Source organism: Mustelus asterias, chromosome 16 (genome assembly GCF_964213995.1).
Source record: "Mustelus asterias chromosome 16, sMusAst1.hap1.1, whole genome shotgun sequence".
NCBI classification, from domain to species: Eukaryota; Metazoa; Chordata; class Chondrichthyes; order Carcharhiniformes; family Triakidae; genus Mustelus; species Mustelus asterias.
In genome coordinates, this window is record NC_135816.1 from 97,900,162 (window position 1) to 97,924,246 (window position 24,085).

The following is a 24,085-nucleotide window of genomic DNA, read 5'->3' on the forward strand; positions in this document are numbered from 1 at the left end:
GTGCAAACTCCACACAGTGACCCAAGGTCAGAATTGAACCGGATTCCTGTCGGGATTCGATGATTCTTTCGGGAGCCAGTGCAGGCACGATGGGCCTTCTATGCTGTAAAATTCTCTGATTCTTACTTGATCGGGCCGACATGTGACTCAAGACCAAGAGCAATGACTCAACTGCCCTCCGAAATGATCTAGCAAGTCTGTCAGTTGTATCAGACTACTACCAGAATGATAAGGAATGAAAGCGATCAGGCCACCCAACATCGACCTAGGCACTGCCAACGACCGCATACCCAGCCCTGCTGACCTTTCAAAGTCCTCTTTCGTGGGGGTTTGAGCCAAAATTGGGAGAGCTGTCTCACAGGCTAGATGTAGTCACACTCTCAGAATCATACCTTACAGATAATGGCTGGAATTCTTGTGGCCTGCCGCACTGCTCGAGCAGTGTAACAGGCTCGGGGACAACAGCAGGGGGAATTATTCCAAAGCGCTTCTTTTTAGCGCAATCAGCTCCACGTCAGAAACCATTGACATTTCTGTGTGATTAGCAGGGCTACCGTTTCCCCCTCACTCCCTGGTGGGGACAGAGGTCATTGAGCCCCCTCCATGGAGGGCTGTGGGATGGTGGCACCTGGCAACTCTAGAACTGGCCAAGTGTTACCTTTATTCACCACTTCAACAGCCGACCTCCGGTGGCATTGCTCTTGGTGCACGCACAATGGCATCTGTAGTGGCGGGGGGGAGGGGAGGGGGGCGGGGCAGTGCATTCGCCTCACCTGATTAATCGTATTTCTGCTCAGTAAATAATAGATGAGCAAAAGATAACTTTATTGGACACGTAATCTCTCGCTGCTCATGTTCGTACCAGATATGCATTTGTGCTTTAACCCTTTCAGAGACTGGTGAAAAGGTAAGATGAAAACTAAGTAGCATGTCTGTTTCTTTTGGATCACTATGGCTGGGTTATTTCCATGGTTACTAAATAGCAGAAGATGTTTATTCAGACAATTCAAACAAGTGAAATACAGCCCACAGCGCTGATAACAGGGCCACCACCATTCAACAAAGCCAAGAGATGATTGATTTCCCATATCTGTAGAAAGGAACCAGTCTAAGACCGTGTGTGTTGCTGGAATCCACAGACAAAGGTCACAGGAACAAGGGATTAGCACAGATTCCTCCTTGAACCTGCTATGCAGGGATAAGAGGCAGAGGTGCCAGCCAGACCCTCGAGCCTGTTCCGCCATTTAACTGGGGCAGGATGTATCTGCCTCTCAACTCCATCCACCTGCCTTTGTTCCCTCTCCTTTCATACCCTTGGCTAGCAAACATCCATTGATTCCCCCGCCAATTACGATGCATCATTTTGAGAACAATCTTCTTATAAGCGTTTTCAACCTCATTTTTTATGGGCGTCTGTTGAGGATTCTGAACTGGCGGCAGCTTGGGAGGGCTTTTACACTTTGGAAGTGCGTTCTACACGCCAGACCTGTGTGCTAGTTGCTCCTGTTTTCACAGTTATTGCTATTCTGCTCATTGTTGAACTTCATTATATTACATGAAGAGCATCCTTCTTTTAAACAACAAATTCGACTCTCTTTATTGTGGTCTAAAATTGCAACATCTTTATGGCGACAAGGAGAAAACAGCAAGAAAACCATGTTTTTCAATGTCAGCATGGCACATAGGTTTCATGATGTGGAGATGCCTGCGTTGGACTGGGGTAAACACAGTCAGAAGTCTCACAACACCAGGTTAAAGTCCAACAGGTTTATTTGGTAGCAAAAGCCACTAGCTTTCGGAGCGCTGCTCCTTAGTCAGGTGAGTGGGAGTTCTGTCTGGGAGTGGGAGAACTCCCACTCACCTGACGAAGGAGCAGCGCTCCGAAAGTGAGTGGCGTTTGCTACCAAAAAAACCTGTTGGACTTTAACCTGGTATTGTGAGACTTCTGAGATAGGTTTCACACAGTGAGTTGCTAATTTTAATCGTGGGTTTATGGCGACCAGGTTTCCTAAACTGGTCCCATTTGTGTGCATTTGGCCCATATCCCTCGAAACCTTTCCCATCCTGTACCAGTCCAAATGTCTTTTCAGTGTCTTAATTGTACCTGCCTCTCCCACCTCCACTGGCAGCCCTTGCTCTGAAATCAAACTTCAGAGAGTCCATTCCATTACTCGGGGGTGTTAGAGATCCACGTTGTGTACAACAGTCAAGAGGCAAGGGCATGCCTCCTTGTGGTTAAAGGAGTCAGATTTGCTAGGGCGCGACTAGCTCAGCAATATTCCACTAAACTGGGGCAAGATCAAGCACACGAATCTGACCGAAGTTGTTGTTAAGAAGTATCCAGACATGTTCAAAGATGAATTCGGTACATTGAGTGATGCAACTGTGAAACAGTATGTAGATCCTCTGACTTTTTCTAGCCTGGAACAGTGCTGTACGTCATGAGAAGGAAAGTGGAGCAGTTGGAGCGGCTGCAAAGGCTTCGAATCATTGAGCCTATTCTGGTTTCTCATCGGGCATCTAATTGTTCTTGTCCTTCAAAATGACGGTACCCACATGTGGTGATTACAAGCCCACCATTAACCAGGTTTCCAAGTTGGATGCTTATCCATTACCTTGGGTGGAAGATTTCTAACTGCTGCCGGAACCAAGACATTTTCAAAAGTGGAACATGAGCCAGGGATATCAAGGACTCTTGCCAGAGGAAAGTTCGAAGTGTGTGAGCGTAAACATGCACAATCAGTTGTGCAAGAACAATCATTGTTTTGGAGTATTCTCCAGTCTGGCAATCTTTCAATGATGGACAACCTGTTGCAAGGCATATCTCAGAGTGCAGTCCACTTGGATGACATCTTAATTACGGGGAAGAGCAATGAGGAGCACTTCAGGAATCTGGATCAAGTTTTAAAAGATTTTCAGAGGCGGGACTGCATTCGGAGCGCAGCAAGTGTACTTTGCAGGCATAAAAGGTGAAGTATATAGGTCACGGAATCACTGCACAAGGCCTATGGCCATTCAGGAAGCTCAGGAGCCGAGGAATACGGCAGAGTTCAGGTCATTTTTGGTCTTAGTAAACTATTATGGAACTTTTTGTCAGACCTGTCTGCATTGCTGGTGCTACTGTACCCACTTCTGCACAAAGAAACCAAATGGAGCGGCCGTCTGCACAAAGGAACTGCTTTCAAGGATGTGAAAGCGGTCCTGAAATGGGTTAATCTGCTAGTCCTTAGATCATCAGTACAATGTTGCGTACAGAGCAGTAAAAGACAGAAATGTGGGTGCGTTGAGTCATCTTTCTTTACCTGATTTTCCCTCCAAGGTATTGTGTCCTGAGACAATTTTCTTACTGCAGACTTCCCCAATCTCCAGTGAGCGCAAAACAAAGTTAAGCAGTGGACGGACAGAGATCCAAATATAAAAGGAAATTACTGCAGATGCTGGAATCTGAAACAAAAACAGAAAATGCTGGAAACTCCAGCAAGTCTGACAGCATCTGTGGAGAGAGAACAGAGCTAATGTTGAGAGTTTGGATGACTCTTTGTCACAGCTGGATACAGATCCTTTCCTTTCTCAAGTCAAGAGATTTCTGATGCAAAGGTGGCCAACTATTCAACTCTTATTGAACATGATAAACTGCGACCTTAAGTGAAGCATAAGGAGGAGTTAAGTGTGCAGGATGAATGCATACTGTGGGGGTCAAGAGTGGTCGTTCTGATCACGGGCTATTGGCAAGACATGGATGAAATCCATGAAGGTCATCCCGGTGCTTCTGGAATGAAAAGTCTAGCTCGATCATATGTCTGGTGGCCAAATACGAATCAAGAACGTGAAATCCCGTTCGACATATCAGAGCAACACAGTGGCTAGCACTGCTAACATTCGAAATGGTCGGAATCACGAGTATTACAGCTCATGTGGCAATTGAGAAGTGATGTTAAATTTTTGTAACCCTTGGGTTACCAGATTCACTTGTTTCAGATATTGGCACTACATTTGCGAGTGAGTTGTTTCAAGAATTCATTTGAAAGAATGGGATACAATACATGCTTACTGTGCCATTTCACCAGGCTACAAATTGTTTGGCGGAGCGAGCTGTCCAAACTTTGAAGGAGGGAGTGAAGAGGATGGGTGATACTTTGCGCATAAAGCCCTCAAGGTTTTTATTCCAGTGCCATACCACGCCACAAACAGGCTCTCTCCAGCGGAATCGTTGTTAAGTATAATGCCAAAGTCTCCTGGATCGGCCTCTTCCAGATCACAAGAGCAAAAATGAGCAGGAGACAAGAGAAGCAGAAGGAGGGACATGACTCCCACGCTGAGGCACTTCAAACCGGATGATCAGGTTTACATTAGGAACTTTGGTAGTAGCCAGAGGTGGTTACCAGGGATAAGTTTAAACCAAAGTTGCTCCAGCACCTTGGGCTGTAAGACTGCGAAATGGAAGAGCTGTCCACAGACATCAAGGCCATATTCGTTCCCGGTAGGTACGACCTAGGGTCAGAAAGTCAGCAACCGTTACTAATAACGTGGCAGAAGCTAATGCTGCCACTTCGCCAGGCAGTTGTTCCTGAGGTTCGAGGTTTGCCAGTTGACTCTGTCAGAGTGGAAGAGGAATGTTCATTTCCAGATTCTCATCCTACTTCTACACTTATAATTCAAGATCCACTGATACTACATTTACCAGTGGTGTTGTGTAGATCGTAACGCAACCGCAAAGCTCCTGACAGAATTCCGTTGTATTTCTGTACAGGATTGAAATTTAAAAGGAGGGGGTCGGAAAAGTCTTAGTGTGTCATTTTAAGCACATTATAAGCCTTTCGCCTATGTAATTATTTTATTGGTGTCTGAGTGTTCTGAGCATGTGCAGACTTTTTTACTAGTGCCCCTGTTTTCATGGTTATTACTATTCTACTGCATATAAAGATCCTTGCTTTGACCAACACATTCGATGACCTTTATTATGGTCTCAAGTTACCACGGATACCAAAATCTGAACAGACTGCATCTCCTTACATTGGAAAAGAGCACCTTCGGTGGTAACCCGGTAAAGGTCTTAATCTTCAGAAGGTTTTGATACCGATAGTCAACTCCTGCTGCTCGTGACCCGTTTCCATTGCAAATTTGTTCCCCCGCGCATATGTAGTTATACACGCAATTGCAGTCCATGGCCTCGCAAGCTTCACTCATCTGCCATTTAGGATGTTGAACTCTCTCCTTTTTCAGGTAGAAAGCATGTACTGTGCATGTGCCAACTCTGCACAGGTTCGTGATTTCACACTTTGCGAGGATTCGCGGGAACGGAACATCCGCGAACAGCCTCCAAGTTCCTGATTCAAGTCTCAGCCCGAGTACAAAAAAACAACCAATCAACCTAGCACTCCAGTGCTGAGGGAGTGCTACATTGCCCAAGTGCCATCTTGGAGATGAGACATGAAGCCAAGGCCCATCCACCTGCTTAGTGTGGTTGCAATCGATCCCAACAGCACTGTGGGTATGGTTTCGAAAACACATGGACTGCAGCGGTTCAAAAAGGCAGCTCACCACCACCTTCTCAAGGGCAATTAGGGAGGGGCAATAAACGTGGCCCCAGCCAGCGATACCTACATCCCATGAATGAAAGCGCTGCCAACGCAGTGCTTGTTTGAGTCTGTGGCTTCATTGTGGCATAGGCCAGAACTCATAGCTACTGTACTTTTCAGCTCCTTGTGATACTGATGGGTCTAAAGAATTTGTAATGAAAAATAAATGAATGTAAAGCATTTTAAAATTAAAACGATAGTGGTAACCCAGCTGGTAAGATAGCAAATCTCTGTGCAATCACATCAATTTCTAAGCAGCAATGTACTTTCACATTAAACAATTCAAAAAAACAGATCAATTTGAAAGCCTTCAGACATTGAATATACAATCATCAGATTCAGCACATCATGCTGCATTGGTTTAATTCTAGGTTCGCTGGAAAGTTTCTCCACAACCAGATGGTAAAGAATCTAATACAATACAGATTAAAAGGCAATCTAAATTCAGGTTCTTATAGATTTAAACAAGGGCATTGGGGCAGAAGTATAGGCCACTTAGCCCATTGGGCCTGCTCTGCCATTCAATGGGATCATGACTGATCCAATGTGATAATCCTCAACTCCACTTTCCCACCTTAGTCCCTAACCCTCATTTCCCTTACTGATTAAAAATCTATCGCAGCATCAAACCTATTTAACAGAGACTCAATAGCTCCACAGATTCACTACCCTCAGAGAGAAGAGGTTTTGGACTCAAATTGTTTAGTTTGAAAAGCTTCGCCGAAGTTTATTTTTAAAGACGAGTTTTTGCGGGCACTCTGTCTTCAGCCAATGACCTTGTTGGTTTCCTGCAAGCGCAGACAAGTGCACAGGCACAGATGGGTATTGGTAGCCATCCTGCGCTAGCAGGAGACAGTATACATGCGTGTCTACACATTAAAATCCCACGGCACTGCTTCAAAGTATGAGTTATCCCTGGTACCCTGGCCAACATTCATCCCTCAAATAGAAGCGGAGAGGTAGTGGCACTATCACTGGACTGGTAATCCAGAGACCCCGGGTAATGCCCTGGGTTGGAATCCCACTACGGCAGATCGTGAAATCTGAATTCCATTGGAAAAAAATCTGGAATTGAAGGTCGGACAATGACCATGAAACCATTGTTGTTAATAAAACCCAGTGGGCTCACTGATGTTCTTTAGGGAAGGAAACCTTACGCCCTTACCCTGTTTGGCCTGTTGCCCCCTGCAATGGCGTGCCATTGAGTCCAAGAGCAATATGGGATGGGCAATAAACGTTGGCCCAGCTAGTAATGCCCACAGCCCATTAATGAGAAAGAAAACATACATCATGCAAAAACTCAGATCATTTGGTAAGGAGCTGTGTGTACTTAGTGGTTGCCGCGGTTCCCATATTACAAATGTGGCTACACTTCAACAGTACTTTACTGGCTGAACAGAATCTGGTGGCTGTAAAAAGTGCTATCTAATTGCAAGTTTTTTTTCCTTTCTTGTGTGGAGCATAAAAGATCAGAATGGACCAGTCGGGCCAAGTGACCTGTTCATATTGCAAGTTCTATGCACGTCAACAAAAGGAGTGGGAGTGGCAGGAAAAATGATTCAGGTGTAAAGAACAAAAGATTAGAGCAAAGGCCAAGGGCAAAGTTTGAGCGTATGGAGAAAGATGAAGGCTATAAGCCCGGTAATTAGCAGAGGAAATAAAGGCATAAAGTCCCAGTTAGCTAGCGAAAGTAAAAGCACCTCAAGCTGCCTAATCAGGAACGTACATTAGCTCCAGTTCCTCGCTTCTGCTCATGAGCAGCAGGGAATAAACAGGTGCAACGGAGACGAAGGAGGCTGCAAACTGGGCAGGATTGGCAATTCCGTAAAGACAGAGATAGGGAGACTCAGGTAGACTGCTACAGAAAAAACAGGAGTAGCGTGAATGAATGAAACTGGGAGAAAAACTGAATCCCCATAAATGAATGAACATGCAAGATAGGTGGATTAGCCATGGCACAGTGGTTAGCACTGCTGCCTCTCAGCGCCAGGGGCCCAGGTTCGATTCCCAGTCACTGTCTGTGCAGAGTCTGCACGTTCTCCCCGTGTCTGCGCGGGTTTCCTCTGGGTGCTCCGGTTTCCTCCCACGGTCTGAAAGGCATGCTGGTTAGGTGCATTGGCCATGCTAAATTCTTCCTCAGCGTACCTGAACAGGCGCCGGAGTGTGGCAACTCATAGAATGCCTACAGTACAGAAAGAGGCCATTCGGCCCATCGAGTCTGCACCGACCACAATCCCACCCAGGCCCTACCCCCATATCCCTACATATTTATCCACTAATCCCTCTAACCTACGCATCTCAGGACACTAAGGGCAATTTTAGCATGGCCAATCAACCTAACCCGCACATCTTTGGACTAGGGGATTTTCAAGCCTACTTGTGACACTAATAAATAAACTTTCACTTTAAACTCCATGGAGTTACCAGGATAGGGCAGGGGAGTGGACCTGGGTGGAATGTTCTTTCGGAGAATCAATGCAGACTTCATAGATTCCCTATAGCGCAGAAGGACACCATTCGGCCCATCTAGCCTGCACCGACAACAATCCCACCCAAATCCTATTCCCGTAATAGAGCCCGGATATCTCAGTTGGTAAAGCATCAGACTTTTAATCTGAGGGTCCAGGGTTCAAGCCCCTGCTCAGCGATACTTTTGGGAAGGCAATAACCTCGTGGTATTATCACTAGACTATTCATTCAGAAACTCAGTTCATCAACCTGGGTTCAAATCCTGCCATAGCAGATGGTGTAATTTAGACTGTAAGGCCATAAGATATACGAGCAGAATTAGGCCATTTGGCCCATCGTGTCTGCTCTTGCCATTCAATCATAGCTGATATGATTCTCATCCCCATTCTCCTGCCTTCTCATGGTAACCCTTGATCCCCTTATTGATCAAGAGCCTATCTCTGTCTTAAAGACAATGTCATGATGTGGAGATGCCGGCGTTGGACTGGGGTAAACACAGTAAGAAGTTTAACAACACCAGGTTAAAGTCCAACAGGTTTATTTGGTAGCAAAAGCCACACAAGCTTTCGGAGCTCTAAGCCCCTTCTTCAGGTGAGTGGGAATTCTGTTCACATTCTGCTCTGTTTGTGAACAGAATTCCCACTCACCTGAAGAAGGGGCTTAGAGCTCTGAAAGCTTGTGTGGCTTTTGCTACCAAATAAACCTGTTGGACTTTAACCTGGTGTTGTTAAACTTCTTAAAGACAATGACCTGGCCTCCACAACCCTCTGTGGCAATGAGTTCCACAGATTCACCACCCTCTGACTGAAGAAATTCCTCCTTATATCAGTTTAAAGGAGCATCCCTTCACTCAGATTGTGCACATCACTGCTCTTGTATTCTAGCCCTCTAGAAATGAATGCTAACATTGAATTTGCCTTCCTAACTGCCAACTGAACCTGCATGCGAACCTTGAGAGTCCTGAACCAGGTCTCCCAAGTCCCTTTGTACTTGAGATTCAGATTCCCGAAGCCTTTCCCCGTTTAGAAAATAGTCCACGCCTCTATTCTTCCGACCAAAGTGCATAACCTCACACTTTCGCAATTTGAATCCAATAAAAAAAATCTGGAATTAAGAATCTACTAATGACCATAAAACCATTGTCGGAAAAACCCATCTGGTTCACTAATGTCTTTAGGGAAGGAAATCTGCCGTCCTTACCTGGTCTGGCCTACATGTGACTCCAGACCCATAGCAATGTGGTTGACTCTCAATTGCCCTCAGGCAACAAATGCTGGCCAGCTAGCAAAACGTCCCACGAATGAATAAGAACCCACATAACTGCCCTGCTCACCCCCCTGACATTGAGGGACAATTTAACCTAGCCAATCCACCTAACCTTAACATCTTTGGACTGTGGGAGAAAACTGGAGCACCCGGAGGAAACCCACAGACACAGGGAGTGTGTGCAAACTCCACAGTCATCCGAGGCCAGAATTGAACCTGGGTCCTTAGTGCTGTGAGGCAGCAGTGCTAACCACTTGATGGGCCAAATAACGTCCTTCTGCACTGTAGGGTTTCTATAGTCCTCAAAGATGATAGGTAGTCTGCTCTGTTTCACTTTAATCCTTTACAGTCAGCAAAATACGACATTTCTTTTAAATTTAATTGTTGTTCACTGGAGGGGGAAGTATGTAGTGGGTGTGATGGAGGGGGAAACACGGAGGTTAATCTTTGAAATGAAAGGGAGCGCAGCAGCAGAAAATCATTAACTGTGGGGGATTTCCACAGATACGCTGGGAGTGATGGGAGTGGAATCATCCTAATGAATCACTCGTGAGGCTTCATCCTGCAATATCGCGGGCAGGACGTCAGGGTTTCAGGGAGGATGCAGAGTAGGTTTGTGAGAACGGTGCCAGGGTGATGGACTGCAGGAAGACGCTGTGGCTATTGCCCTTGGAACAGACATGGTTAAAATCAGGAAAAGTTCTGACAGAGTAAAAGAAGAGAAACTGGTCTTGTAGCAGTTGCTAAAGGTGACAGGTTTAAAGCGATTGCAAAATGGGTCAAGAGGCAACATGAGGAAACACTTTTTTTTAAAACACACAATTGTTGCCATTCGGAATACACCACCTGATGGGGTGCTGGAAGATGATTCAAAAGTTACTTTCAAAAGGGAAATGGAGAAATATTTTTAGAGCAGTGAATAATACAAGTAAATGCCTACAGGGAAAGCGTAAAGGGAAGGTGGAACAAATTGGTCAGCTCTATCAAAAGGCCAGTGCAGGCATGGGGGAACAAAAGGCCACTTATGGCCCCTGCACCTGTAACCGCTTGCAGCTCCTAGAAATCTCCCTATCACTGTTACCTCGTCCAGCCCCTCCAACTCTCCCCATCTCTGTAACCTCGTCCAGCTCCTCCAACTTTCCCTATTTCGCCAACTCCCTCCAGCAGCTACAATCCTCCCTGTCTCTTGCACAACTCTCCATCAACTTCTGGCAGCTGTGCCTTCAGCATCTCCAGAAGCTCCAGAATTCCTTCCACCAACTCTCCACCTATCACTCCTCATTTCAGATGCTTCTCCAAACCTGCTGAGAATCAGAGAACCACACTGCGCATGAGAGGACCTTTGGCCCATCAAGTCCACACCAACACATTAGAAACAGCTGAACTCCCACTTAAGCCCATCTGCTAGCACTAGGTCCATGGCCCGGAATGTTATGAAGTGCCAAGTGTTCAGCCAAATACTTTATAAAGATGTGAGGCAACCCGCCTCTCCTGCCCTCCCAGGCAGCGCATTCCAGACCGTCACCACCCTCTGGGTAAAAATGTTTTTCCTCACATCCCCCCTAATCCTCCTGGCTCTCACCTTGAACCTATCTCTCCTTGTGACTGACCTTTCAACCTGTTTGGGGAACCTAAGGGGAACAGCTGCTCCTTATCCACTCTGCCCATGTCTCTCAATCTTGTATAACTCAATCAGGTCACCCCTCAGTCTTCTCTGCTCCAACGAGAACAACACAAGCTTATGCAACCTCTCTTCATAACTTACATTTCCATCCCAGGCAGCATCCTAGTGAATCTCTTCTGCACCCTTCCAGTGCAATCACACCCCTCTGATGATGTGGCGACCAAAACTACACATAGTACTCCAGCTGTTTCCTCACCAAAGATCTACACAACTCCAAAATGACGTCCCTGCTTTTGCAATCTGTGCCTCAATTGATGAAGGCAAGTGTCCCAAATGCCTTTTTCACCACCCTAACATGTCCTTCTACCTTCAGAGATCTGTGGACAAACACACCAAGGTCCCTTTGTTCCACAGAACTTCCTAATCTCCTACCAGTCGAGTGCTCTCTTGTCAAATTACTCCTTCCCAAGTGTATCACCTCACACTTTTCAGGGTTAAATTCCATCTGCCACTTATCTGCCCATTTGACCATTCCGTCCGTATCTTCTGGTAGCCCACCTCCACCTCACTGTTAACCACCTGTCCAATCTTTGCCATCTGCCCACTTCCTAATCCTACCCCCCCAAAAACATATTTCTATGATCAAACCTTTGGCCACCTGTTCCATTTTCTCCTTTGGTGGCTTGGTGTCAAAAGTGTGTTCATCACCACAGGGCACATTGCTGCGTTAGAAATGATACACAAATAGCAATTAGTGTTATTTCATGATGCAATCCGTGCACAAGACTTGTTTCTTGGGATCAAAGGTTATGGGGAGAAGGAAGTATTAGGCTGATTTGGATGATCAGCCATGATCGTAATCAACGGCGGAGCAGGTTCGAAGGGCCAAATGGCCTCCTCCCACTCCTATCTTCTATGTTTCTGATCCATACTGCCAGCAGCACAATAGGTAAGGAATCAATGCCACATCTATAATGGGAAGTGCAGGGGAGCAGCTAAGAGGAGCAAGTGTGTGAGCAACTTAGTAGTGATCACAATATATGAAGGCTCAAGATAAGCATTGAGATTAATAGAGTACAAAGTCCAAAAGACTGGAAAAATGCCAATTAAGGGAACAAAATTAGGCCAAGGAGCAAATTGGAGAAAATGTCAAAGAGAGAAGAGTTGACAATATTTAACAGTGAGCAAAACTGCAGTAGAAATTTATTCCAGTTTTAAAAAATGGTGACAGGACAATGCCACGGATAAATAAAGCAACGACAGAGTTCTATCCGAGCATGAAAAGGGTTTATGCAAGTAGTGCACAGTCAATGAAGGAGACGATGAGCAAAAGGGAACATGGAGCTTAAGAATACAGGCAACATTGTAGGCGGCAGGAATATGCCAAACGCACAAAGAAAGTGAATGCTGGAGCAGAAGGAAACCATTCAGCCCTTCCGAGTCTAATCTGCCATTCAGGGAGGAGTGTTTCAGATTACCATGCTCCTTGGTGAGAATGTGGAGCTCACCATCACATGGAGTGGTGGAGATCTGTAGCTGTACGATTCTATAGATACCTGCAATGGGAAGCTGGAGAAATATAAAGGAGAAAGGAATAAAAGGTTCTGCACCCACCGTCACATTATGTGCGCGCGCGCTCCAAGATGGCATTTTTATTTCCTCATCTTACCTCCATCTGCGAGATGTAGATCAAGATCTGTCTCTATTGGAAGGGGGTGCCATCCCAGCACGCCATGAGGTCAGAGGGCACATGCCACAACCCGTCCGAGTTAGGGGACAGGAGCATTCTGTGCATACGCCACCCTGAAGCCGCCACCCTAAGTGCTGTCCTATCACAGGTGCAGCTGTGAGCGAACCCAGTCCTGACAAAGAGGCTTGTCTTGATCCATGTCACACAGGTTAGGGAGGCAGGGTGGGCGAAGACATAAGGTAATAAAAATGCCAGCCGACTTCACTCATGTCATACTGACTACTTTGCACTGACTTGTCTCAATATCAGAAAAGGATATTAAAGGCCCTGTGTGACATACAAAGATGATTCACCAAGGTGATATCTGAATTGAGACACGATACCCATCTGGAGAAAATAGCTCACATTCATAGTGTCTTTAATGCAATGAAACGCCCCAGTGAGCATCACAGGAGCATGATACAATCAAGCATGATACCGAGACACAGAAAGAAATATCAGTCATGAATATAGTTCCAAACAGGAGTCACATTGGACCCAAAATACTTAACTCTTTCTCTCACCAGAGGCCATCAGATCTGCTGGGTTTTTACAGCACTGTTGCAATATCAGATCTCCTCCAACCGTAGTGTTTAAGTTTATTTATTATCAGTGTCACAAGTAGGCTTACATTAACAGTGCAATGAGGTTACTGTGAAAATCCCCGAGTCACCACACTCCGGCACCTGTTCGGACACGCTGAGGGTGAATTTAACATGCACCCAACCAACGCGCCTTTTAGGACTGTGGGAGGAAATCGGAGCACCCGGAGGAAACCCCCAGACACGAGGAGAACATGCAGACTCCGCACAGACAATGACCGAAGCCGGGAATCGAACCCAGGTCTCTGGTACTGTGAGGCAGCAGTGCCGCTCCTTTTAAGGAAATATTAGATCAGTTGACCAAAGGTTTGGTCGAAGAGGAATGCTTGAAGAAGTCTCTTCCAGGAGGAAAGCAAGGATGAGAGGTGTCAGGAGGGATTTGCAGAGCTTGGGGCCAAGGTACACGACCACCAATGGGGGAGCGGTTACAGTTGTAAATGCACAGGAGGCCAGAGAGTTTTAACAGGCTGGGGCACCTTATCTCTCAGAAAGAGACCTAAGACGCACCTTCAAGTGACATTGCAGGGTCTGATACAGTCAGGCCAATAACGTCTTTCCGCCAGACCGGAACTTGTATCCATAAATATGAAGCAGTTGCTTGTAAATCCAATCAAGAATCCGAGAGAAAATTCTTTTCCCAGAGGGGTGGTGAAAATACGCAACTTACAACCACTGGGAGACAACACAGATGCGTTTCAGGGGCTGCTAGATAAACAAATGTAGTGGGAAATGAAAGGTTAGGCTGATAGAATTAGACAGAGAGAGTGTGCGCGAGAGAGACAGAGAGTGAGAATGAGTGGTGTGGTGGGACGGTCATGTGGAACAGGATTGCTGGCATGGCTCCAGATCCAGCAATCTGAAACAATTTTTTTTCAATTATTCACAGGATGTAGCTGTCGCTGACGAGGCAAACAGTTATTGCCCAGTCTTAATTGCTCTCGGGAAAGTGGTGGTGAGCGGCCATCTTGAACCATTGCAGCCCGGGTTGTCGGTACACCCACAGTGCTGTTGGGGAAGGAATTCCAAGATTTTGACCAGTGACAATGAAGGAACAGCCGATGTATTTCCATGTCAGGATAATGAGTGGCTTGGCGGGGGGTTTGCAGGTGTTGGGTGCTAGATGACGGTCTTGTAGATGGCACACACGGTTGTGACTGTTCACCTGTGATGGAGGAAGTGAACGTTTGTGGGTGAGGTGTCCATCAAGTGGATTGCTTTGCCCTGGATGGCGTCGAATCTCGAGTGTTGTTGGTCGCATCCAGGCAAGTGCTTCCTTGTTTCTTATTTCAAAACCCCCTCCGTGATCTGGTAATGACCCCCCGAGATCTCTCCACTCTCCGATTCTGGGCCCCTGAAGCATCCGATTGTAATCGCGCCACCATTGGAGGTCGTGTCTCCAGCTGCTGAGGTCCAGAGCTCTGGAATTCCCTCCCTCATCATCTTTGCTGCTTGGGTTCGCCCCTCTCATGATACTACCCAAAACATTCCTCTTTGACCCAGCTCAGTTTTTTAAGCACCGAGACATTTTGACGCTGTTGGCACAAGCACGTGCGAGTTAGTGCGGCTCAGCAGCCGGGTGCTTCTCGAACACCAGCTACTGCATTCAGTTCTGGGCACCGCAGCAAAGAATATTTACTGGCTGTTCCAGGGGTGCAATAGCTTCCAGCAGGGGTGGCACAGTGACACAGTGGCTAGCACTGCTGCCTCACAGCTCCAGGTATGCGGGTTCAATTTCAGCCTCGAGTCACTGTCTGCATGGAGTTTGCACTTTCTCCCCGTGTCGGCATGGGTTTCCTCTGGGTGCTCTGGCTTCCTCCCACAGGTGCGCGGGTTAGGTGGATTGGCCATGCTAAATTGCCCGTTAATGTCCTGTATTGCGCAAGTTAGAGGGATTAACAGGGTAAATATGTGGGGTTACGGGGATAGGGCCTGGGTGGGATTGCTGTCGGTGCAGATTTGATGGGCTGAATGGCCTCCTTCTGCACTGTAGAGTTTCTATGATTTCTATGAAACAGGGGCTGAAAGGGTTAAAGCTGAGAATAGGGCACACAGAAACGTCTTTCATTCTGAGCATCGAAGATTAATGGATGATGCAATTGAAGTGGTTTAGATGATTAAAGATCAATACAGAAAAACTATTTCCTCTGATTGGGGAGTGGGGCGGAAACAGAGCAAGGGGCTATAAAATTTGAGACAGGCATTTACACAGTCATTTCAGGAAGAACGTCTTTACACCAAAGGCGAGCGGAAATCTGAAACTCTTTGATCCACCCCAAACAAAAGGTGGTGAGGCTGGGCACCAATTGAAAATTTCAATAGGCTTTTCTTAGGGTTACAGAACCAAGGTGGGTGGATGGAGGTAAAGTACAGATCAGCCACAATCCGTCAGAACTAGCAAGAACAAGCTTGAGGGGCTGAATGGCTTCAAGAAGCTAAAAGCCCATGGGGGTCTCGAGCAATCTGATGGGTGGGGTGAGATCAGTAAGTTTGCAGATGACATGGAAATCGGTGGTGTGGTAAATAGCAAGGAGGAAAGTCTTAGATTACAGGATGATATAGATGGGCTGGTCAGATGGGCAAAATAATGGCAAAAGGATTTTAACCCTGAAAAATGTGAGGTGACGCATTTTGGAGGAACAATGAATAACAGGATACTAGAAAGCACAGAGGACCAGAAGGTGCATGTCCAAAGATCCCTAAAGACAGCAGGTCAGGTAGGTAAGGTGGTTAAGAAGGCACAAGGAGTACTTGCCTTCATTAGCCAAGGCACGGAATATGAGAGCAAGCAGAGTATGATGGAGCTGTGTAAAACACTCGTTAGGCCACAGCTAGAGAACTGTGTGCAGTTCTGGTTACTGCACGATAGGAAGGATGTGATTGGACTCGAAAGCTTGCAGAGGAGATTCACCAGGATGTTGCCTGGGCTAGAGTGATTCTGCTTTGAAGAGGGGGTGGATAGGCTGGAGTTCTTTTCCACAAAACAGAGAAAGTTGAGAGGGGGCCAGATTTAGGTGCATAAAATTATGAGCGACACAGATAGATATATACATACATAGGGTAGATAAGAAGGAACTTTTCCTCTTAGTGCAGGCATTAACATCCAGGGCATTGATTCAAGGTTGGGGATTTAAGGAAAATCTTTTCACACAGAGTATCTTGGGCATCTGGAAGTCACTGCTAGAAAGGGTAGAGGTGGGAACCTTCAACATTTAAGAAACATTTAGCTGAGCACTTGAAATGCTGTAACAGCTATAAATACACAAGACTATAGACCAGGTATTGGCTAATGAGGTTAATGGGATGCTTGATAGCTGGCAAAGTCACGATGGGCTGAAGGGCCTCTGTACATTGTACAACCCTGAGTCCTGTGTGGGTTTGCCTGCCAACTGGGATAGTACAAGATGTGGAGTTTCAAGCCACACCTCACTGATGAGGCAAGGTCCAAACCTGGGCTTCCAGCCGTTGTAGGGCAATAATGCATCTTCACCATCCTGCCCTTCAGGGAAACGACCACTGCACAGGACTTGGGGAATCCAGCAGGTTTCTTTCGGCTGCAGAGGAAAACTGTGGCAGGGGAAAGGGTGTAAAAGATGGGTCCAAGCAGATCAGGTCTGGAAAATAACCGCCTGCCCAGAGCTGGCATTGTCAAGTCGGAGTAGATGAATCTGAGCACAGCACCAATCATGAGACTTCTCCTCCCCCCAACTCCCCCTTTCAGGGATTTGGGCATCACTGGAAGGCGAGTATTCATTGCCCATCCCTTTCATAATGACTGGCTAGCCAAGCCATTTCAGAGGGGAAATTAAGAGACAAACACATTTCTGAGAGTCTAGAGTCATACGCAGACCAGACTGGCAGATTTCCTTCCCTGTGGGACATGAGTGCCAAACCCAGTACTCTGGGTGCCAGGAATTCCACACAGCTGAGCATTACAACAGGGCACTGACTCAGTTGACTGGAATGGACTTTTCTCCTAAGGAATGCAACCACACTCTACCTGTGCTTCAAACTGCCATCACCACCGCTCAGGGAATGAATCCCAGGCATTTATTGGGCATTGTTCATGTCGAAACAAGCTCCAAGTTCTAATCAAATATGATTAAGACAGGTCACCATAAGCTTGGTCACAAGAGGCACCGGTTAATCAGTACTGCTTCTGAGGTACACCCTCCGATGTTTAGGGAAGGATTCCAACAGCTTGCACATTCTCCCTGCGTCTGCAAAGGGTGCATCGATTGAGGATTGCATAAGACCAGAATTGGAATGAGAAAAGAACCTGGAGAGTCAGAGAGATGGAGAAGATTACAAAGCTTAGCATGGGAGCTGGAAGAGACATGGGAGGTGTCTCAAAACAAAGGTGGAAAATTTGCAATGAGGGGTTGCTGCACTGGGAGTCAATATGGGTCAGTGTGCATGGTGCTGGTGAGGGGGCAGGATGAACTGGTGGATAAACAGGACATGATGCCAGTGGGGATATGGGCAGAGGGGAAGATGAGCACAGATTTGATGTGACAGTAGTGGGTGGGGTGCACGTGACTGAACGGGGGAGGAAAAGAGCTGGGTGCAAAACCCTCACCCACCCCGTTCGTCCACTAGCTGGCTAACAATTTGCAGTCCAGGAACATGCAAAATGAGCTGCTGGGGCAGAACAGTGATTGCGATGACAGCGGCCCAACTCCAGAAAACCACACCGGTGGTGGTGAAATCGTGTGGGGATGGCCCGAGGATAAGAAAGATGCCGGAGAAGAGAAAAATCCTCCTTTCGAGGTTGGTCTCGTGCGGGAGGCAAAAACAGCCAGGGCATCCGATATTGAGGAGCACCTACCCCCTCCACCACAACCACAGAGAAATGGACAACAGTCAAGGTTTGGGCTGGCAGTGAGGGAATGGACAACGGTGAACAAAACTTGCCGCATGCACTGAACAAACGGTCAGAAAACCACGAGGTGAGGCACATCAGGATAGATCAAATTTACTGGGGTCTCAGACTCAAGTCCTAGGAGTGACCAAACGCAGGTCTTTTTAAATGTGGAATAGTTCTGAGGGAGGAGGGAGCGTATCCCCTTTGAGGGGAAAGTTAGACACTATAGACATTGCCACGTTTACCAGACAGTGGTGAGAATGTGGAATTGATCCCATGGGAACTGGTTGAGAATAGCTGAGATGCTTTTAAAACAAGCCCTAATAAACACACAAGGGGGAAGGCAATCAAGGGTAATGCTGATGAGGGTCGGAGGACCAAATCAGGGAGGAGACTGAACAGCCCGTTACTGTACTCCCAACTCAGGAAGATCTGTTTTCACTGACAGAAAAGTCAGAACGCACTTCATTCAGGGCTCTGAATAATTCAGGTTTACAAAGAATATTTTGTCACACTCGCCCACCCTGTTCGCAGCACTTTCCCTTCCTCACCCCACCAGAGCTCTGGACTGAAGGGCTGGAATGTAAATTATGCAGGAAGGTGGAATCTGATCTACGAAACAGACACCGGGCAGTCTCTGACACCAGCTGCTAGCCCCTCTGCTCATGCTGTCGGAGGGAGCGTCTCAGCGTCATCCCAGCAAAAGTCACACAACAAAACTTCACAACATGGGAAAGGCTCAATATTTTTAAACTGAGCAATGAACGAACTACTGGAAGGCCGCAGGTCATCAAGAGGTACAGCAGTGTGAGAATTCACCAGAAACTATTAAAGAGATGTGGTGCTCGGGCTTTCCCCCCGCCCCCCCAAGAGTTAACCTTGTATGTAGCTGCCCAGGAAGTTTGAAAGGGTAGCCACGTACCCAAGAAGGGCCGCAGCTCCGGAGGGGCAGAGCCCATGCACGGCTACAGATGAGCAGGACTGATGAAGGGCCCCGTACAGTCACCACTATTATATGCGCTGCACAAGGCGGCCACACTGTCAGTGGGCCAGCCCTTCGTCAGAGACCTTACCTACTCTCTGCTGGACATGAAAGATCCTGTGGCACGATCCCAAAGAGCAGCAAGGGAACTCTGCCCAGTGCTCTGGGTTAATTGTCCATCGACCAAAATGTCTATAACAAATTAGCTGGTTATTACTGCCAGGTATTTGAGAGAGAATTGGCTGTCACATGTCCTATGTTCCAACAGTGATCCGGGGTCATGAAAGGCATGTCTTTCCTTCGGATATGCCTTTGTATCTGCTTATGTGCACAAACTGCTGTCTATGTGCCATTACAGGCATTCAGATTTCACACAGATATTGTGACATGTCACTCAAATGCACTGGAGCAACTGCATGTGCTCTTTTTAGAGTGTGTTATCTGGCAACATCATGGTGTGTGTTCTCTGGGGTACCACAGATTAGATAAAGAAGCTCAGCCAGACATTGATTCAAGAGCAGCAATTCCTCTTGACATTGCTCAACTCAAACACCAGAAAATATTACTGCCAAATATTCACAGTACAAATCAGGCCATGTGGCCAAACAAGATCTGTGCACTCCCAGTGTGATACAGAGACCGGAACTGTGCGCAGTGATTCCCAGTGTGATACGGAGACCAGAAATGTACACAGTGAGTCCCAGTGTGATACAGAGACCGGAACTGTGCGCAGTGATTCCCAGTGTGATATGGAGACCAGAAATGTACACAGTGAGTCCCAGTGTGATACAGAGACCGGAACTGTGCACAGTGATTCCCAGTGTGATACGGAGACCAGAAATGTGCACAGTGAGTCCCAGTGTGATACGGAGACCGGAACTGTGCACGGGGACTCCCAGTGTGATACAGAGACCGGAACTGTGCACGGGGACTCCCAGTGTGATACAGAGACCGGAACTGTGCACAGAGAGTCCCAGTGTGATACGGAGACCGGAACTGTGCACAGTGACTCCCAGTGTGATACAGAGACCGGAACTGTGCATAGTGACTCCCAGTGTGATACGGAGACCAGAACTGTGTACAGTGACTCCCAGTGTGATACAGAGACCGGAACTGTGCACAGTGACTCCCAGTGTGATACGGAGACCAGAACTGTGTACAGTGACTCCCAGTGTGATACAGAGACCGGAACTGTGCATAGTGACTCCCAGTGTGATACAGAGACCGGAACTGTGTACAGTGACTCCCAGTGTGATACAGAGACCGGAACTGTGCACAGTGACTCCCAGTGTGATACAGAGACCGGAACTGTGCACAGTGACTCCCAGTGTGATACAGAGACCGGAACTGTGCACAGTGACTCCAAGAGTGGTCTGGCCAAGTTCAAATTACATCCCAATAGTTTAATTGCTGACCATTCTATCCCTCTGGAAATGAAACCTGGTGTTAGTTATTTTTAAGTGGCCAAGTCACTACTTATAGTGGTTTTGTCAATCTCTCAATCCCTTATTTCCACCTTCGTTTGAGCTATCAAAGCAGATTTTTAATTTTCCGAATAAAATACTGACTGACCCACAAAGTTCCCCAGCTCACTAACATCCAAAATGCTTCCAGTGTGGAAGACGTCAACCAGGCAGACAAACCAAGAACGAGCTGCAATTCAGAATAGTTCTGCTCACTAGGAGGTGGCCAACTGTGCACCCTACCAGGATGAAACCAGTGGGTCTCACGATCACACAAGCCAATGGTGACACACCAAGCACAGCACTGAGGGAATTCTGAATTGTCGGGAGGTGTTGTCTTTTGTCCTAAGTGATCAACCGGGGAGTGGATAGCTGTGTTCTGTTTCAAAGATGATCATCGCCATGGTCTCAAATAAAGGCAAAAGTTCCCTCCTGAGTGTGTGGAGCCAGTTTTTCTCGTCTCCCGACTGCACTAAATAAAGATGACGTTTATCACACTGCCACTGGTGGGATCTGGCTGCACACAAATTGGCTGCTGCATCGCAACAACATTTCAAACAGTACTTCCTTGCCTGCAAAACTCGAAGACATACTGAAGTTGGGAAAGGAACTATAAAAGTGCAAGTCCCTCTTTCAGGCCAGACATCGGATTCAGTCTTCCAGAATGCACCCCACAAATCTGAAAGTGGCAATGTCGACATCACTCCCACTTCCTTCCCAGGCACTCATCCCACATCTCTTCCACCACCCGGCCCCTCTATTTGCCTCCTTTCCGGTCTCTTATAGAATCATACAGTGCAGGAGGAGACCATTTGGCCCATTGAGTCTGCACCGAAAACAATCCCACCCAGGCCCTAACCTCAAACACATGCATTTACCCTAGCTCGTCCCCCTAATGCTGAGGGACAATTTAGCATGGCCAATCCACTTAACCTGCACATCTTTGGACCGTAGAAGGAAACCGGCGCACCCAGAGGAAACCCACGCAGACACGGGGAGAATGTGCAAACTCCACATAGACAGTGACCCAAGCCAGGAATTGAACCCTCGTCCCTGGCGCTGTGAGGCAGCAGTGCTAACCACTGTGCCACCATGCCTCTATTCCCACACCCCTGCCCAATCACACAGGTGTGACTCTCACATCAACACCTCATCATTGGCCCAATAGATCTGTGCACCCCTCCCCAAAACACACTCACGAGAGGCCCTCTCTCTCACTCAGCTCAGCATCCCGAGATCATCCTCTCTCTCCGGCTCCACTCACAATCACTCCATCAGTCATCATCAGATCCCTCAAACTCCCTCTTCCCCACTCTCAAATCTCCCCCTCGGTTCCAATTCATCCCAATCTCCCTTGCATCACCCCTTTGCCCAAATTTCCTTTGCCCCAAGCCCTCTCTCACGTCAGCCCTTCGCCCCAATCTCTCCCCCGCTCACTCCCACCTCTTTGCTCCCACTCTCGTTGCTCTCCCTCTCCTTGCCCTATTCTTTCCGCCCCCCTTAGCCCACACTATATCCCTACCCCTTTCTGGCACCAAGTCCTCCCACAAACCCTCATTCAGCCACTTGCCCTCGCTCTCCTGTCCTCTTGCAATCCCACCTTGTCCCAACTCTCTCCTCACCTTCACCCCTTGCTCCTGCACTCTTCACCTCCCTGCCCCCGCTCTTCCTTTCTTTGCCTCTGCATCCTCTTCTCCCCACCTGCACTCTCTCACCTCCCTTGGCCCCCCACTGTCACTTTCACCCTTTCCCTTGTCCCCACTTGTTGCCTCCTCTTCCCCACACTCACTCTCTAATTCCTATTCCTCCCGCTCTCTCTCTTGGCCCTGTTCGCTTGCCACCCTTCAACCCCGCTCTTACTCCTACTCTCCCTTTTGCCTCTGAACTCTCTTGCCTCACCTGCTGCTGTGGTATCTCCTACTCCCTTCCCACTCACCGCATCCCCTCCTCTTCCCCACTCCTACCCCCCTCCTCACCTTCCCCCTCCCTCCACTTCCTTCTCCTCCCTCCACCCCACCCCACCCCACCCACACCTCCTTTTCCTCCCCCAGTCCTTCCCCATTCCCTCTCCCCATTGCTTCCCCATTCCACCCTCTCCCCATTCCTTTCTATCTCCACATTCCTCCTACCCCCCATTACCCCCCGATTGCCCCATTGACCCCTCCTACCCCACTCCCACCCCCCATTGCCCCCACCTATCCCTCCCCCCTTGCCCCCTCCTATCCCTCCCCCCTTGCCCCCTCCTATCCCTCCCCCCTTGCCCCCTCCTATCCCTCCCCCCTTGCCCCCTCCTATCCCCCCCACCCCGATTGCCCCCTCCTATCCCCTCCCCCCGGCCATTGCCCTCTCCCTCCTACCTGTAGTAACTGAGCAGCCCGTTGCTGAGGACGAACCACCGCCGCTGGTAGCCCTTGATGTAGTTGGTCCATTTGAAAAGCCAGCCCTTGTAGGTGTCCGACGCCGACTTGAGCTCCGACATGGCGGCTCCGGGGCCCGGCTGGGAGCGGCCCGAGGCAGGCTGGAGCTGCGGGGCCGGTGGCGGGGCGTCACCCCGAGGGCCCTGACTCGGTGCCACGGACCTTCGCTGCTGCCTGCGGCCTCCCTTCGTCGCCGTCTCCGCCGCCTCCACCACCGAGCGACCGCGCGCAATCCCCGCCCCCTTCTGTCCGACTCTCCCCATTGGTCGTCCCTCCGTTCGAGCCCCGCCCCCTCCGCTGCCAGCCTCGCCCGGCGATTGGTCAGATGCACCATCACTCAGGGGTCGACGCCCATCCTTTATTCTGCCATTGGTTGAGACAGACGCCTGTCAGGTTGGAATGGGCGGGGCTAAGGCGCGGCTTTCCGCAAACGTTCCAGCTGACCGTGTCACCGATCATGGGAAAGGCGGGCCTTCCGCCCCGGACCTCAACTGCCATTGGCTAACAGTCTGCCAGCTGCCTGTGTCTATTGGAGAAGATCCGATGGCAATCAGCGGCGGGGGGCCGCACCGCGTGGGGGGGTGGGGAAGTACTTGCGTCATTGCGTCGGCGTCACGTCCAAACTGCCAGCCGCCGGTGTCTATTGGTCGGCTTTCAGTGTCAATCATCGGGGGGGGGGTCTCGCTGGACGGAAACGGTGGGAGAGAAGCAGCTGCGTCGTGGGGTCGGAGTCACCGGCGCGCGCCGCTTCCCGCCCCATTGGTCGGTTGAAGGACCGACCGTTACGTCTGAGACGTGGCAGCTTGCACCCCTCTCATCTGGTTGGCCAGGCCTCCAAAGGTGAGTGGGCAGAAAGCCGCTGTCAATCAGCGGATCACCAAGGGGCGGGGCGGGGCGGGGCCCGCGGGGCCCCATGTTGGGGCTAAAGCTAGAAAGGTGCAGCTGCTGCTCAAGCTGAGGTAAAAATAGAGAGTTTAAGCAAAAAAAATAGAAATGACGCCTGCATTTTAAGTTTATATATCAGTAGGCTTATGACTTGGCCCTTTAATCTCCTCAGCATGCCAAAAGCACCTCATGTCCAATTAAGCAATTT

At 48.4% G+C, this 24,085-nt stretch overlaps 1 protein-coding gene and 1 long non-coding RNA gene across 2 annotated transcripts in view; one reads left to right on the forward strand and one right to left on the reverse strand.

The window, feature by feature from the left end:
• LOC144505308 (oxysterol-binding protein 1-like) overlaps positions 1–23,228 on the reverse strand; it is a 49,333-nt gene extending 26,105 nt beyond the window's left edge. The window contains exon 1 of the mRNA XM_078231424.1: positions 22,933–23,228. Within this exon, the coding sequence (XP_078087550.1) occupies positions 22,933–23,054 (122 nt within the window). The 5' untranslated portion in view covers positions 23,055–23,228. The remainder of the gene's footprint in view (positions 1–22,932) is intronic.
• A 434-nt stretch (positions 23,229–23,662) lies between these two features.
• Positions 23,663–24,085, forward strand: part of LOC144505311 (uncharacterized) — a 97,111-nt gene continuing 96,688 nt past the window's right edge. The window contains exon 1 of the long non-coding RNA XR_013499809.1: positions 23,663–23,832. This is a non-coding gene — a long non-coding RNA (uncharacterized LOC144505311). The remainder of the gene's footprint in view (positions 23,833–24,085) is intronic.